General features: G+C 45.4%; 1 protein-coding gene across 2 annotated transcripts; it reads right to left on the minus strand.

Annotated features, from left to right (window-relative positions):
• Positions 1–216: 216 nt before the first annotated feature.
• On the minus strand, positions 217–7,932 carry LOC123045244 (kinesin-like protein KIN-12A). Of its 2 annotated transcripts, none has more exons than XM_044468228.1 (16): positions 7,529–7,932; positions 7,281–7,442; positions 6,544–6,627; positions 6,325–6,447; positions 6,185–6,244; positions 6,043–6,096; positions 5,876–5,971; positions 4,882–4,977; positions 3,840–3,985; positions 3,430–3,579; positions 3,216–3,345; positions 2,447–3,127; positions 2,273–2,371; positions 2,048–2,191; positions 1,217–1,948; positions 217–855 (listed from the first exon to the last, which is right to left on the minus strand). In XM_044468228.1, exons 1-16 carry the CDS (start codon positions 7,850–7,852, stop codon positions 535–537), a joined length of 3,402 nt encoding a protein of 1,133 aa, XP_044324163.1. In that variant the 5' UTR covers positions 7,853–7,932; the 3' UTR covers positions 217–534. The 2 variants fall into 2 exon arrangements, with proteins under 2 accessions (XP_044324163.1, XP_044324162.1); XM_044468227.1 differs by having other exon boundaries at positions 2,048–2,200; positions 7,529–7,930.
• Positions 7,933–18,122: the final 10,190 nt, after the last annotated feature.

Raw genomic sequence — 18,122 nt, forward strand, 5'->3', positions numbered from 1 at the left:
ACGCGCCGAACCAGAAGTACCTGGGTTTTTTTTTCAATATTGTCGTGAGGCCAGTTTGGGTGGATGGACTAGCGGATCGGCGCGAAATACCACGACCCAAACGTGAACGCCATGGCTAAACTAAGTGGAGAAAAACGAGACTACCGCGTGGCATAGTCAAGCAAGGGACAATTACAATGTCAGAGAGAGAAGAAAAAAGGGCATAAGCTCATGTCAGGAGTTGCAACGATCATTGGTAAAAGATTGCGGCTACAAACGAGAAGAGCATAGCTCTGGCTCTTGTAATGTAGAGCGCCGCTGCCCATCGTAATATACAAGGGAGAATAATAGTACACTTGAAGAATCTGCAATGACAACGCCACACACACACGGACGGTCGTTGAAGAGAAACGCGTCCTTGGCCCTCTGATCTGATGCTTACAAGGTGTACAACATACTACTGCCACTAACCCTTTCCTCCCAAGGTACAGACTACAGAGAGAGAGAGAGAGAGAGAGAGAGAGAGAGAGAGAGAGATAAACAGTGACGGCGTCATCAGATGTTGCATCTGTCGTATCCGGAGAACCACGAGTTGAGGTCAGTGCTCTTGGTGACCTCCAGTGATCCCTGCTGGTGAATGGCGTCCAACTCCCCCCTCCATTGCTGATCATCACCAGGGCTACCACCAACCGAGTCATATCTGGGTGCAGAGTCGAGATTGCTGGATGCCGCAGGCAGAGGTGTAGCATCGTTGTGCTTGGAGTACTCTGTCAGGCGTTGATTTAGCGCGACGATTTCATGGTCGTAGTTCTTCTTTAAGTTGTCTATCTCCTGATAGGCTTTCTCCGTCTCCTGCTCTGCTAACAAGGCTCGGTTCTGCAACACACACACACATTGTTTTACTACAACTGAAAAACGTACTCTCCTTAATAAACTATGTACTCCGCAAAAAAAAAAACTATATAATACATACAGCACACTAGCAAACTCAACAACCATGTAACCATCAGCCCAGTTAAACCGCTGTATTAGCACTTTCAATGTGTGTTTAGGTTTGATGATATTCCAAATTCCTGATTTCGTGAACTATATTATAAATCTGCAGCTATCTAGATCTAGTACATTCCATGCATCCTGCTGTTATGTCTAACGAAATGGTCCATCAACAACAGAAATGGTGTAACTTCCAAAAACAACAGAAATGGTGTAAGATCTGAGCAACCCAGGAAATTCATACCTGGGCAACTGTTGTCGCTTCCTCGGCCTCCTTCAGTCGTACCAGCAATTCACCAGCAGCTTGAACAGCCTCAGCTGTATCCTTCCGCTGGTCGTGAAGGCTTTTATTTTCTGCTCTCAGAAAAGAGATTTCGGCACCAAGGGAGTTGAGGAACCTTAGTTCGACTCCTTTGACACCAGCTTTTGCAGCCCTCATCTTCACATCTTCAACCCCATCAAGGATCTTTCTGTGCATTGCATGCAAACCAATATGCCTCTCTTCAAGGTCAGCATATTGTTCCAAGATTCTAGTATATCCCTGCATCGCTGTTTGCAATGCTTCCTTCGATTCCTCTGAGCATTTTTTCTCTGACTCCAATTCCGACCGCAACCTTCCAACAAGAGATTTGTTTGCTTCAAGGTCAGCCCTGAGCTCATCCATGAGAGCAATCCATTTACTCTCAGCTTCAGCATAATCAGCAGCTTCCGCAATGTTAGCATCACCATCATCATCTTTTGTCCCAGGCGAAGGATTAGCACTCTGATGCAATTGCGGTGAAGGCCACAGCCTGCGAAGCGATGCAGAAGATGAAAGCATATAATGCAACTGACTCTTCAGATGATGTATCTCTTCCTGTAAAACCTCTTTCTCATCCATGTAATTCCTGCACAAGTCCAATTCCCGCTGGAGTGCCTTCACCTCAATTTCAGCACGTAGGACTTCAGGGTGGTTGTCATATTTCTTTTGGAGGATCTGCACTTGTCGGATCAAGGATATTAGCTCGCAAGTAATAAGAATAAAAAGAAAGTATTGTCTATTTATATAGTACAAGAACTATAGATTTCAGACAACCTTATGCTCATTCATAAGAGAGAGATACTCCTCATGTATAAATTCATCAGTCGGTAAAGTTCCATCCATCAAACTTTCAAGCCTAGCAATCTTGCCTTCCATTGTTTGTGCAATTACAGCATTGCATTCTCGCTCATGCTTGTACTGTTGCACCTAGAATATCAGAATGGTCAGGGGGGCCAGAAAATAGTTTCTTGTTTCTGAGGAGAGAAGAAAAACACTCACCAAACGATTTAGCTGTTGAATTTCTACAGCTTGCTTCGCGCACTGTTCATCACGTGCCATTTCTCGCCTGATTGATCCAGCCAGGACCTTCTCCACAGCCTATACAGACATAATTTAAAAATAAAGCTCCAGCTAGTTTAACCAACTGGTGAACTTACTTTTGTGTGAACTTACTTTGAGAATCTGCTGCTGCTTTAGGCCATCAGATGGTACTGCTCCATCAGCTGGTACCAATTGCAGATCTCTGCAAGCATCAGGATCCTTGCTCTCATTTGAAGAAATCTCAACTACACAAGAAGGAACTAGAGCCAGAGTGTTATCTCTTGCTTGAGATTCTTCAGGGTCAGTCTGAGTCGAGACATCAACCTTGCAAGGCAGAACATCCCTAATTCTAGCATTTAACCCAACTGAGGCTCTCCTCCATGCACCGTTGTTTTGGTGACTTTCAATGACTTGAAGTCCTCTCTGTATACTGGCAGCGAGATTTAAGTTGCATCTGTCTTCTCCAAGTTTACTAGCATCAGAACAAGACCTTTTGGTAGGCATCAAAACTTTATCTCCATCAAACGCATCAACATGTGAAAAACCAGCATTTGTCACCTCTGAAGCTGGGAGCCTTTTGAAACCAATATCTCCAGCAAGGGCTATTACCATATCATGATTACTGGGCTTCTCAACATCATTCTCATCTATCTCCATCTCTTCATCGCTGTCTTCTTTGATAGCCTGGAATGCCGTAGGACGATTCAAGCTCATTTTTAGCAGATGCAAACTGCGCCTAGCATTCCAACCAGTAGAAAAGCTGCCATTGCCTCCTTCAGAGCCTCCATTAGATTTCATTCTGTGGAGTTCATCCTGCAACAAAACATTAGCGGTGAAACTTGAGTCAAAGAGAAAAACATTATGGAGAGAAATTGTGCTTTCAATATTAACGCAATAGAACCTTCAGGTGTCTGATCTGCTCATGCAGTGCATTGACATCGTCCTCTTTTTGTTCATTAACAACTGCATTGTTTTTTATAGCTTTAGCGCGTTGAGCAAACCTTAGAGTGCTTAAGGTTTCATTCTTACATCTGTATAGGAACACAGAAAGTATGGTGAGGAAACAACATCAGAATAGCACAAAAAGAAGACTTCTGGTTCAACTTGGGTAATACCTTTCTGATGGCGAAACAGCACAAATCATTGCAAGCATTGCATTACCACCCAGGGATTCTTGTAATAGAAATGTCAACTTTGAATCGCGATATGGAACGTGCCTTTGTTTTCCAGATTGTGAAATTTCTGCTAGTATATTAATCAAGTTTCTGCAGTGACGAAAAACATATTGATCAGAACCTCAATTCCACACCTATTAGCACATCATGACAAAATGTGCAAGGTGATTCTTTTGGTACAGTGATTAATCAGATCTATTTACTCTGCTAAAGTACACCAAGTAGTCCAAGTCTAGCCAAAAAAAAAAGGTCCCACAAATACACCAACATAGATTATGCCAAGAACAAGCAACTAGCGAAGACCTGACATAAATTCTTTAACTTCGCTATTCAAATAAACAGAACCTTACCCAAGCGCTGAAAGTGACCGATTTATATTTCCTGCTTCTTTTAGGCGATCCCCAGCTGCATGGGTTAGCTTTTGCCGCTCAGATCCAGCAAGATCTACTAAATTTATCCTGCTTACTCTAATGCTGTTTGAGCCATCTTCAAGATTCTATAGAATAATAACAAACCATTAATGAATTAACAGATGTATCTAAACTGAAACTAGCAATGATTGAAGACAATAATTATTGGGAATTAGTTTGTGGATAACCATTTTGCATTCTATTTCTAAATAAGTTTATCCATCACTACCTCGTTACTCTTATGTTTGCACCAGAACTGAGACCTCCATTTATTACACATTTTGTAAAACTTTACATCTTGCATTATGCAAACAGCAGCAACCAGCAGGCACCAAAAGGAGGAAAAGAAATGCCAAAGGAAGCAGCTGTGATATAGTGTGTCCCAAGATAATTGATCCTATTCATAAAATAGAACAAAATGCAAGCTTGAGCAGAATGATTTCTTCTTCCACACCTTTTAGAGCTATGCCTTAAGGAACCTTTCAGTATTCCATATGTGAAACATCAGAAGGAACTTCTAAAACCTAAAGGAGATCCAGTAATATATGTCAAGGTATATGCAAACATTGGCGAAAGTGCAATGGGCCTTCAACCTATCATGGAGCACACAGGCCTCACCATTTGGTGCATACATTTGCTGAAATGGAATAAACAACATCTAGACCAGGACATAGCTGAGCGGCAAACGCGGAAACAGAACAATTTATACTTATAGAAGCACCACAAGTGAAGAGAGCATCACCATCGAATAGACACGAACACTTACTGCAGGTAAAATAATTGCACTCCACAGGTATGATTACTGAAAATATAATGTAATAAGCCCAAATTCAACGACCACCTTCGATTCAGATTTTCACAGATTTAAAGACACAATCAGAACATCAAAAGTCAGGAATATTTACTGCGGGTTAAATAATTGCATCTCACAGGTATGACAAATGGAACAATAATGTAACATAAGGCCCGCTTCAAGAACTACCTTTGATTCAGATTTGATGACACATGTAAAAACACAATGAGAGCGTGAACTATCTGCATTCGCACTTGTTGACCCTGTTCTCCGGTTCGCCAATCCCTGCACAAAATTCAAAATTAAACTAAGACATATGATGATGTATATGCATGGGTTACTGGAAAATATCAATCTGGTGAAATAAGCGTCCAACTACTGTGATCAGATTTGCAGCAACAAGAGAGTGCATCATCTGTAAATGAAATATTTGCAAGAAAAATATCTTCCAACAGAGTACTCCTGTCTTCCAAAACAACCAGAAGTCAAGTAATAAGCCTCTCCAATCTTCACTATTAACATCAAAGGAATTTGAGAACAGGCAAAAAGCATTTGCACATACTTTCATTATGAGGAGAAGAACAATAGATACAAGAGTTTGGACCAGGACAATTAGTGCTCAACAATTCCACACATAGACAACAAAGGACCAACATCTGACACAGATCTAAGTCCTACTACTCACAGTGACTCACTCAACAGCCCCAACTTGGGGTGGGACCATGGTAGGCATGCCTCCAGCACGGAATAAACTATCCACATAATTGACACAGAAAGTATATCACCAGATGCAAGACTAGGACAAATAAATGTAAGATGTAATATATGAAGGAAACACAGTTTAAGCAGTTAAGCTCGGAATGCTGGTAAAACTACAATGAGGTTCAAAATCATACTCCCTCCGTTCCTAAATATTTGTCTTTCTAGATATTTCAACAAGTGACTACATACTGAGCAAAATGAGTGAATGTACACTCTAAAATATGTCTATATACATCCGTATGTGGTAGCCCATTTGAAATCTCTAGAGAGACAAATATTTAGGAACGGAGGGAGTATTTGAGAATGATAAGTACCCGACAGCTCCTTTTGAAATTATCGTCAAATACTGATCACCACAAATATATGAGAGCAAATGCATATCAGGAAGTAAGTAATTATCAATATCGTGATGCCCACGCACCTTCACCAATAGCTGAGTTACATCTTTCATAGTGAAAACGAACTCCTTTGTCAACGATTCAACATAAACACAAGCAGTTTTAACATCCTCTCTTATCTGCCAATGAATGGGTCGTATTAGTAAAAAAAGTGAAAAAAATGCTACCATATTTCGCAATTTGTTTTCACCTGAAGATTTTTTTGCATGGGATCTAGCAAATCAGTTATCTGTTCATTGTAGATCTGCACATATTAATCAACATGGATCAGATTTTCTATCGCCGACAAAAATAACTACAAATATGTTGTAGGTACTAAGCATAGAAATTGCCTCGAGAAAAGAGCAGGTGCAATTGTAAATTAGTTCTTTGTCTCTGTGTTTCCCTTGTTCCTGCAGATGTAAGAGCAAAATAAGCTTCAAGTAGGAAAACTTTGAAACATAAAAAACAGCTAGGAAACCCGTTGAGTTACTTCTTTAATCCGGGAGAACAACTGCTCAAAAACACGGGGTGTCAGTCCCCTCTCGCAGCCCATCGAGTCTCCTGAAATTGCAGAGAGAGGTCCCCACATTGTGTATGTCTTTCCACTCCCAGTCTTTCCATGATCAAATGAAAATGAGAGCTTACTCAGCATGTTCCGAATAACTAGTTATAAGTAGATTTATAAATGTTAAACTTATGTAAAAGTTACCTGGCCATAGGCAAATATCGAGCTGTTGAACCCTGACAAGCAATTCTCGACCAGCGGTTGTCCAACAAGCTTGAATAGATCTTCCTATGAATTCCAGGAAAAAGAACTTCAGGGCACCAAACAACAATGCTGTAATCAAACCATTAACTAGGAAAACAACACAGTAACTTAACCAGTAATAATTATGATCTCCCAAGCAAAAATTCCAGAAAAGTACACAAACTAAATTTGACAAAGCATCCCATCAAAAAAACCTTACACAATTGAAACTTCAATACGGAAAGCACGACATATGGAAACTATTTAATGCGGTAACAAGTAAGCATAGCATAGTAATTTCCACTAGAACCACACCGAGACCCTGACCATCAATGTGCTGGCTAAATCACGCTAAAGACATTCTAAAACCACCAAATAACAAACAAAAAATCGGCTCATATTCACCAACAAAATGACCAAACCAATTACATCATTGTGCTATCAAGTACTATCAATTATCTAAAATCTCACTGTTACTCATAAGCATTGCAGGGCAGGAAATGGAACCCTTTTCCAGTATAACCCCAGAGTATAGCACATGTTCGCATAAGAGTCGGAGCTAATATGTAACCGCGAATGTGCTCAACCCGCTGAAAACCACCAAAAATTTAGCTAACCCCTCATCTAAAAGAGCCCACAAAATCTTCCCAAGGCAGAAGGCAACGCCTCTAAGCCCCAGATTTCACCCCCAACCTCACCTGCGTGGAGGCTGCATCGGCGACCGCGTCGAACGTGAAGTCCTGCCCCTGGATCGCGACAGAGTTGGTCGCCATCTTGCGAACGCACGCGTCGGGGCCCCGCCCATCCTCCCCAGCCTCCTCCCCCTCCACCGAGCACGGGGGGCGTATCCTGACCACCACCTGTCACCAAACCACGCGAAACCCCTGCGTTAAACCAGATCTAGCGCCCCGCCAAATCCCAACAGCCCGAAAACCCTAGAGCGTACCTGGACCCCGGAGTCGGACGCGGTAGCGGCCTCCGGCGGCGGGCCTACGGCGGCCCTCGCGGGGGAGACGTCGAGCTTCCGCTTGAGGGGGTTCGACGACGGGGGTCGCGGCGGGAGGCTCCGGTTCCGTGTGAGGAGCGGCTTGGCGGCGGAGGAAGGGGAGCGGTAAGGGGAGGCGTGGTCCCCGGAGTGGGGATGGTGCGCCGGGGTGGAAGGGTCAACGTTCTCCTTGGGCGTGCGGCGGCGCGGCGGGGTCTCGCCGCCGGAGAAGGGGGGAGGCGGCGTGGTGGGGTGGCGCGCCTGCCTGGAGAAGAGCGACCTCATTGTGGGAGGAGACGTTGGGGATGAGAGAGGGTGGAGGGGGGAGATTTGAAATTTTTTGAAGGGAAGACGAGAGGGAAGGAAGGAACAATAGATGATGCGATGGGTCCGATGGGATCTCGCCTTGGGCACTGTGTGAGCGAGGTGGGGACGGTCAACTCGACCGGGTGAAGCATCGGACGCCACGTGTGGGGCCCCCGTGGCATGGCTGTCGACCTCAGCTGTAGAGAACTGCGCGGAGCACGACCAAACCAGTTTTTGAATCTTTCATGTGGGGCGCATTCGAAATCTCTAGTAAATCCTCGAAAAACACGATCCCGCAAAACCAATTTCGGGTACCCAATAACTGATGGTAAACGTTTCTAGTCGGCGCGCCGGCCGAAGCTTTGGCCGGTCGCGCGCGACCCGTGCGATATTCTTTCTATCGTGTGGCTAGCCATGCATGCGGCCTCACTCCCGTGGTGGGACGCGTGGTTGACAGGCCCACCATCGCTAGCACCTGGCCTTATCCTTTCCCGCAGGCTTCACACCCATTCATTTTTCTCAACATCAATGCCCAAGCCTGTGCTGCTTCCTCTCTCTTCTCCCCACATCGATGGCCACCGTGCGCAAGCTAGATCAAGCAACTGGGGCGGGGGAAGTGGGGAGTTTTGTGCTGAAGTCGCCGTCGGTTGCCTCTGCATGTTCCATCTCCTTGCAACTCCGGCGATCCCCGGCTATCTTCCCATGTCGCGAGTGGAAGATTTTCTCCTGTCTTCGATTTTGCTCACACGATTTGTAGCTTTTTGAATCGCTTGTAGCAGCTTTTCAAGTAAATCGGTTGAATCCTTTCTAAATCACTTCTAGATCCAGCTTTCGTCCAAATGGATGTTTTTTTGCATCTTTTCCCCAAAATCACCGGTTCCAGCTCACCCAACAACCGGTTGAAGCTTTTTATTCAGTGGGTTGTAGCTTTTTTGGATATTTTTATCCAGTGCTGGAACCGTTCAGCTCAGTGATGGAACCACTAGTTGGGGATGTTACAATCAGGGGCACTTTTTGCTGGAACGATGTTCTTTTTTTGCTGGAACCGGTCATAATTTTTGCTACCACCTGGTTTGATTTTGCTGGAACCAGTCTAAAAATTGCTACCACCGTCTTTCGATTTTGCTGGAACCGCATTATTTTTTTGCTGGAACCGCCTTTTTATTTTGCTTCAACCTGACCATGGTAGTTTTTGTTGCTGAGATTTTTGCTGGAACTGGCTTTAATTTTTGTTGGAACCAGCTAAATTTTTGCTGCTACGGTGACAATGACGGGAAGCATCTGTGTGTTTTGCTGGAACCGGAGATTTTGTTTTGCTTCCACCGAAAGAATTTTTTGTTGGCACCGATGACGGCTTTTTATGAGTTCGTTTTTGTGTTGGAAACGGTGGTGCATGCTTACGGCGGCGAGCGAGGGACTGCTGCTGCAACCAGGGTGGTGATAGAGTTGCAAATCGTCAATGAAAGGGAGATTGAGACCCAGAGAAGGTCATGATGTAATACCGGTGGATGTGCGGCGAGCGGAGGCAAGCTGGTTGCGCCGCGACGGTGCGACGGAGCTGCGGTGGGGTGGGGACTCGAGCGCTGCAGGATGGGGTGGATGGCCGCGCGCGGCGAGGCGGACAGCGCGTGACGATGCAGTAAAGACGCGTGGGGGGGAGGAGAGGGACACGTTGACTTAATCTGACGGTCACACGCGGGCCAATCTGACGGTGAGTGGTCGACCGGCCCAAAGTTGGGCCGGCGCGCCGGCGCAGATTACTGCCCATAACTGATTTAGGGCATTTGTACCGTTCAAAGTTGCGCCGTACCGCAAACCAGTTATTGGGGTTTGAGCAAATTCATAATTTTGAATAACATAAACTTAATACTCCCTCCGTCCCAAAATTCTTGTTTTAGATTTGCCTAGATACGGATGTATCTAATATTAAAACGTGACTTGATACATTCGTATTTAGACAAATTTAAGACAAGAATTTTGGGACGGAGGGAGTACAACAGTAATATAAATCAAACTTATTAATGTTTTAGCACTATACAATTAAGTAATAATCTCAATTACAACAAATGTTCAAATCCGAATAATTAAAACAATAATGAATGGTCTGGAATGGAAAGAATGGTTCAAATCACACATGAATGCAAATAAGATCAAATGAATAAAATGGGAGTTTACTTCCCATACAGTTGCCACTCCTGCTCAATAAGATCATCACGGAGCTGGGTGTGTGTCCTTTTCCTCAAGCCGGTAGGTCCCAAGAAATGCATTATCTGGTTCGGGTTCCTGCTAAGCTTAACACAGCTACAAATATTGTTATAGAAAAACTCTTAAGTTTAAATCACTCTCGTCCTCGATAATCATGTTGTATAGAATTACACATACGGCCATAATATTTGAGAGGGGTTTTTTATCCCAAAAGTGAGTAGGACCTTGAACAACGGCAAACCGGGCTTGCAACACACCAAATGCCCTCTCAATATCCTTTCGGCATGCTTCTTGTGCTTGGGGCAAAATTAGCTTGTTTCTTACTGATGGTCTTCACAAATGTTGACCATGAAGGATAGATTTGGTCAGCAAGATAATACCCCATGGTATAGTCATGTCTATTGATGGAGTAGTTGCAAGCCGAAGCATCTCCACTAACAAGCCGAGCAAGAAGATGTGGTCTCTGCAACACATTGATGTCATTGAGAGAATCTGGCAAGCCAAATAAGCAATGTCAAATCCACAAGTCTAGTGAAGCCATGACTTCGAGAAGAAAAAAAATGGGATCACGGTGATGGTCGATGTATTGCCAGTGACAAGCCGTAGGGCATGTTCTTCCACCTCTAATGCATGCAATCCACACTCCATCTAAGCGAGATAATTGTTTTTCTGAATGTTCGCTCTCCTAGGGCCTCGGGACGCTGTGGCGACTCGCATTCTCTAGGGCATGATCTCCTGCTGGGATCGCAATTGTGACTGTGATCTCCTCTTTTCCCCCCGTCCCCAGTTCTTCTCGTTGTCTTGCTCCGTGACAGAGTCTCTTTTGTGATGTTCCGGGTAACCAAGGGGCATTCGTTTGTATCGCTACCCACGCTTGGCAGTTGCTGGTCGTGATTCTATCGCCGTTGAGATGGCCAAGACCACAGGGACGGCTGCCTCGATGGCCATTTTTTACGACTGTTGGTGGCGGTGTTGTGACGCTAGAGCAACTGCTTCCTTCCAAAGGGAAGGCGGCGACTGTTCTGTGTCCTACGACTGATGTTGGTAGTTCGGGGTCTTCTTCCCATGTCGAGGACATGATGCAGCATCTTCGTCTCACTACGGTGGAGGCACAACTAGTGGTGCTAGATGATGTGGACGACGATGATCTTGTAGCGCCTTATTATGCTTTGGTGGGGAAAGTTATTTATCCCAATGTTCTTCATATTCAGACTACTGCATCGGCAATGAGGCCGGCGTGGGGCAATCCGCAAGGGTTGTTGTTCCATCCAGTAAGAACCAATTTGTTTATTGCGGAGTTTGGCTCTCAGATGGAATGTGATCGGTCATGGAAGGCTCGCCTTGGATGGTGGGTAAGCATGTCGTTTTTTTCAAGAATTTTGATGTGGATGTGCAGCCTCCGTAGACCAAGTTTGATCGCTTGGCCATCTGTGCCAACATTATAAATCTTCCTGCTAGAATGATGAAAGCTATGTTAGGTATGGAATTTGCTAAACCTATTGGAATAATTTCCAGAGTTGAATTCGATGTTGATTGTTAGTACCGTAAAAAATGTGTCACGCACCCAACTGTGTGCCATGGCCGCCCTTGGACCACGCTCAAGCAGACAGAAGAGCTGCATGCCTCTACTCATCGCAGTGGTGGTATGCAGATCTTCATGAAGAAGAACAACGATGATCAACCTCATTCGATGCAATGTGGGTTCAGTGGTGGCATGCAGACCTTTGTTCAAAAGACCTCCATGCCTATCCATCAAGCCGCCCAAGATAAGGAGAAAACTAGATCAAGCTGCCCCGCAACAGCTATCGCCAGCCAAGACCCATGAACGACCTCCCGACATTCATAATTAATGTCATAGTAATCAATGATTTCTCTAGCTTCACAAACTATGTAATCAAATTCGTTCATGAGGGAACACTGACAAGGTGACTCTAAGGCGACCTCTGCGCCGGCGTCCACCTCCATGGTCGATGGCCACTCCGGCACCACACACCACCATTCGCTGGCGAGGCATGGCTCCCCTCGTGCTCAACTTTGTTAGTGGCAAGACTTTCCAAGCAAAGATGAGGAGGAAGTTTGGACACCCTGTGGTTTTCTCACCAGGGTTTTGGCAAAAGGAGTTCATCTTGGTAGTCTCTTTTTGTCGTGCAACATTCTGCCTCGACATCCATACGGTTAGTATGGTTCTTCAAGCTTGTTTTGGTGGGTACCCTCAAGGCTTTCGTGTTCGCTGCTTGAAGGATCGATCTTTTCAATTTTCGGTTGCTTTGAAGTCTGTGAGGTTTGAAGTTTACAATGCGGGTAGAATTTTTGAGAAAGATTTTGAAGTGGTTTTTAATCTTTGGGGGAACGGTTGTCCTCGGTGGCATAAAGAGGAGATCAATTTTTATCGTGAAGAAGATGAGGAGTGGTCTCTAGTTGGCCGGAATGGTTAGGTTGTCGCCGCCGGTGATCGTTGCCAGGAGGCAGTGCCGGGGAACCAGCAGATCTCGGTATTCCAACGCTTGTCCGCTCCCGATCGATCAGTGCTTGACCAACATTCATTTCATCATAACTCCCCAGCTAATGACTGTATCAATGAGGCATCGAATGCTTCTGCATGGCCAAGCACTACTATAGTGCAGGATGATCGACATGATTGGGATAACATGCAATTGACATGTTATACATGTGGCATGTTGGGCCACAAGGCCAAATTCTGTACACAACCAAGGCTAACTAGGTTGTTGTGACACTCGGATAATCAAGATACAGTAATCCCCTGTTAATGATGCCACGTCATCGCATTTACTGTTGACAGAAGTCGCGTTGACTCAAAACCGGTTCAAATTCAAATTCAAAATAAAGTCAAAAAAGGTTTTCAAATGTCAAAAAAATGTGCAAACTGTGGCAAAAAATTATAAGTATTATTGGTAAAGAAACCACATTTTTATAAAAAGGTTTATTTGCACTAAAATAAAGAAGACAATGCCAAAATAGCAACATTTATCCCATTTATAATTAATACAAAATTCAAATGAAATCATCTTGCCTTCAAACCTTTTTCTCGCAGTGCTAAATATTGCATGTAATTTATTGAGCCAAGTCTCATATTTTACAAAGTGAATGGGTGGCCTAACAATTTACAAATCAGAGAAGAAATAAAAGAAACAAAAAGAAAAATAAGAAAATGGACTGGGCTCTAGGTCAACAGTGGGAGCCCAGCCCACCTACCCACCTCCTCCTTCCTACTGCTCATCAGGAGCGATGTGGACGCGCGCGCCCCGTCCATGGCAATGGATGACCATGCGGCGTCCATCCCGTGGCTCCCCGACGTACATAAGGTCGCCCTCGTTCCCCTGTGAACCCTAGCCCCCCACATTATCCCCACCTCGCGTCGCTCTCTTCTCCTCGCGTGCGCCCGAACCACTGTCGCCACTAGCTGCTGCACTGTCGTGGCCACCGACCTCCCCGTTGGCCAAGACTTCGCCAGGAGCTTCGCCCGCCTCCTCTGTTTCGCCTACGTGGACCAACTCGGGTGCTACACCACTACACCGAGGGGATCGAGCCCTTCTTCAACCTCGGTGTCGCCACCGTCCACCATTCGTTCCACCGCTCTGGTCTGCTTCCGGCCTCGCCGAGCTCAACTATGGCCTCCCTCTAAGCTCCCTGTCCTCCGTGGCCTCTTCCCTCTATCCCCCGCGTCCCGTAGCTACGTTCCAAACGAGCGCCGCTGCCACCATCACTCGGCTATCGCAGCAGCCCTCACCTCCGCCCCTAGCTTCTGTCGTTGCTCCCATTCGATGCGGCATAGAAGTGCGAACGATCCCGACCAACCACGCAAAAAATGGTGCCCCGTAGCTCTTTTCCCGATGGTCGTCCGCACACAACCGCCGCAAACCTCGTCGCCGACCTCAACTCTGGCGACCATTCGGTCCACCTCTGGCACCGTCGAGTAGCGCACGATCCAACGAACCCAAAGCGCACACCACAGTTGCGTGCTGCTCGCCCGCGCGAGGCCACGCCTGGACCCTGTCCCCGCTCGTGCACTCGCCCCGCCACCTCCGTCCCCTCTCGCTGCTCCCCCTGCACCGCTTGGTTCCCGCCACCACTGGCTGCGCTCGCTGCGAGCTGCGCATCCCTGCCCTGCGCCCCTGCTGGTGGTCCATCGCTCGCCCTGCGCCCTGAACCCCTCGCTCATCCCTGCTGCTGCGGCTGCGGCTTCGCACCCGCGCAGTCCACTCGTCGGCTGCGTCCTGGCTGCCGCGGCCCCTCCAGCCTTCGCCGCGTGCGTTGGGGGGCTCTGCACCGCCCCTCCATTCCGTCCCCAGCCGTGCCTCGTCGGCGCGCCCGTTCGGGTGACGCCGCGACCGATCGAATGACGCTCCGAAGGAAGGTGATGTGCTCTTGATTCAGAATATTTTCAGGGGTGAGATATTTATTTTGCACACGAAGCTTCCAAAGGCTTCAGTGTCAGTGAGGGTAAGATGAGCATAGTAAGGGTTTAAGGATATATTCTTCTTCCTCCTCAGCAGGCAGTGCTTGCTCGATCACCAGCGTTTAATCTCCGGTAGCCTCCTTGCCCTTGTCCTCCTTGGCGAGTCCAGCGGGCTCTTCCCTCTTCAGCTCGATCTTCATCAATCAAGCATCCTCTTCCACATTGTTAGAGGAAGAAGAAGACATGATGCCTGGCTTAACAGATCTGACAGAAAACAACGAGAAAAGATAACAGGAGATTTCTCCGCGATACGGAGGTCAATAGATTCGGGGAGTATATAAAGATTTTTTATCTTGGGAAACAAGCAAACGGAAGAAAAACAGAGTCCAGAAGGTACCCGAGGTGGGCACAACCCACCTGGGCGCGCGCCCTGGTGTCTTGTGCCCATCAGGGTCACCTTCCTAGTAGTTTCTTATTTTCATAATTTTCTAAATATTCCAAAACTGACAAAAAATATTTTTGCGGATTTTTTGGAGTCCGTTTAATTATTGTATCACGTACCTCCTCTTTTTCACGATTCTGGAGTGTTCCAAAAGGTTTCTTTTATGTGTTCTTTCGGTGTCATAGTTTGGATAATATTGCTTTCAACATTAATGGGCGTACCTGAGATATAATGTTTTATTCGTCGCCCATTAATGACCTTCGGGTTAGTACCTTCGGCATTATTTATTTTGATAGCTCTAGATCGACAAACCTCCTCGATAACATAGGGTCGTTCCCATTTGGAGAGGAGTTTTTTTTGCAAAGAATCTAAAATCAGAGTTGTACAAAAGAACATATTCTCCAACCTTGAACTCATGCTTTTGGATTCTTTTATCATGCCATCTTTTAACTTTTTCTTTCAATAACTTTGCATTTTCATAAGCTTGGGTTATCCATTCATCTAACGAGCTAATAACAAATAACCTATTTTCACCAGCAAGTTTGAAATCATAGTTGAGTTCTTCAATTACCCAATATGCTTTATGTTCTAACTCAAGAGACAAATGACAAGCTTTTCCATAAATCATTTTATAAGGAAACATACCCATAGGATTTTTATATGCTGCTCTATAAGCCCAAAGTGCATCATCTAATTTTTTAGACCAATTCTTCCAAGACCTATTGACAGTCTTTTGTAAAATTAGTTTTATTTCTCTATTGCTAAGTTCAACTTGTCCACTAGACTGAGGATGATAGGGTGATGCAATTTTATGGTTAACATCATACTTGACAAGCATTTTATGGAAAGCACCATGAATAAAGTGTGAACCACCATCAGTTAGTAAATATCTAGGGACTCCAAACCTTGGAAAAATAACTTCCTTAAGCATTTTAATAGAGGTGTTGTCATCAGCACTACTAGTTGGAATAGCTTCCACCCACTTAGTAACATAATCAACAGCAACCAAAATATGAGTATACCCATTAGAGGAAGGAAAAGGTCCCATGAAATCAAATCCACAAACAGCAAATGGTTCAACAACAAGTGAATAATTCATAGGCATTTCTTGACGCTTACCGATATTACCTATTCTTTGGCATTCATCACAAGATAAGACAAACTTACGGGAATCCTTGAAGAGAGTAGGCCAATAAAACCCAGATTGCAATACCTTATGAGCGGTTCTGTCTCCCGCATGATGTCCTCCATAAGCCTCAGAGTGACATTTTCGTAGGATTTGTTCCTGTTCATGCTCAGGTACACAACGTCTAACAATACCATCTACTCTTTCTTTATGAAGATGTGGGTCATCCCAAAAGTAATGCCTTAAATCATAGAAGAATTTTTTTGTTTGTAAGTGAAGCTAGGTGGTATGTATTTAGCAACAATATAATTAGCATAATCAGCATACCAAGGTGTACTATTAGAGACATTTATTGCAGCTAACTGCTCATCAGGAAAGCTATCATTAATAGGTTGGGGGTGATTAAGAATATTTTCGAGCCTAGACAAGTTATCAGCTATGGGATTCTCTGCTCCTTTTCTATCAGTGATATGCAAATCAAATTCTTGTAGTAGAAGAACCCACCTAATGAGTCTAGGTTTAGCATCTTTATTTTCCATAAGATATTTTATAGCAGCATGATCGGTGTGAACGGTCACTTTGGAATAAACAATGTAGGATCTAAATTTATCACAAGCAAACACAACTGCTAAGAATTCTTTTTCAGTGGTAGCATAATTTTGTTGAGCACTGCCTAGAGTTTTACTAGCATAGTGGGTAGCATTTAGTTTCTTATCAACTTTTTGTCCTAGAACAACACCAATAGCATAACCACTAGCATCACACATAATTTCAAAAGGCAAATTCCAATCAGGTGGTTGAACAATAGGTGCAGAAATTAAGGCTTTCTTTAGTGTTTCGAAGGCTTCCAAACAATCATCATAAAAATAAAAGGGATATCCTTTTGCAAAAGATTTGTAAGAGGCCTAGAAATTTTAGAAAAGTCTTTGATAAATCTCCTATAGAAACCGACATGACTGAGGGAGTCCTGGATTAGGGGGTATCTAGACAGCCGAACTATATACATCGTCCGGACTATTGAAGCGTGAAGATACAAGACTCAAGACTTCGGCCCGTGTCCGGATGGGACTCTCCTTTGCATGGAAGGCAAGCTTGGCGATCCGGATATTGTGTTTTCTTCCTTGTAACCGACTCCATGTAAACCCTAGCCCTCTCTGGTGTCTATATAAACCGGAGAGATTGGTCCTTAGAAGGCCGATCACAATCACAATCATACCATCATAGGCTAGCTCTTAGGGTTTAGCCTCTACGATCTCGTGGTAGATCTACTCTTGTACTACTCATATCTTCAATATTAATCAAGCAGGAAGTAGGGTTTTACCTCCATCGAGAGGGCCCGAACCTGGGTAAACATTGTGTCCCTCGCTTCCTGTTACCATCAGCCTGAGACGCACAGATCGGGACCCCCTACCCGAGATCCACCGGTTTTGACACCGACATTGGTGCTTTCATTGAGAGTTCCTCTGTGTCGTCGCTGCAGGGTTTGATGGCGCCTTCAATCATCAACAACACGGTCCAGGGGGAGACTTTTCTCCCCGGACAGATCTTCGTGTTCGGCGGCTTCGCACTGCGGGCCAATTCGCTTGGCCATCTGGAGCAGATCGATAGCTATGCCCCTGGCCACCAGGTCAGGTTCGGAAACTTGAACTACACGGCGGATATTCGCGGAGACTTGATCTTCGACGGATTTGGGCCTGCGCCAGGAGCGCCAAACAGTCATGATGAGCACGGCTTAGACCTACTGTCAGACGAAGCTTGGGATATCATCCCTACAGTAGCCTCGGCTCTAAATCTGGAGCAGGTTGCGTTGCCTAAGGACGGAGGGATGGACCCCGCCCCGCAGGCCGCACACTCATCGGAGGTGGAGCTGAACACAGGTCTCACCTCAGCGGAAGCCTGTAACCCCGGGGCCCCGGACTTGTATCCGGTTGTTGGTTCCGGTCCGCACGCCCTCGAGCCAGCCGAGCCAGGTTGGGCTCCGGTAATGGAGTTTACCGCTGCAGACATCTTCCAGCACTCGCTCTTTGGCGACATGCTGAACTCATTAAAGTCTCTCTCT

The sequence above is a fragment of the Triticum aestivum genome, chromosome 2B, assembly GCF_018294505.1.
Source record: "Triticum aestivum cultivar Chinese Spring chromosome 2B, IWGSC CS RefSeq v2.1, whole genome shotgun sequence".
NCBI lineage: Eukaryota > Viridiplantae > Streptophyta > Magnoliopsida > Poales > Poaceae > Triticum > Triticum aestivum.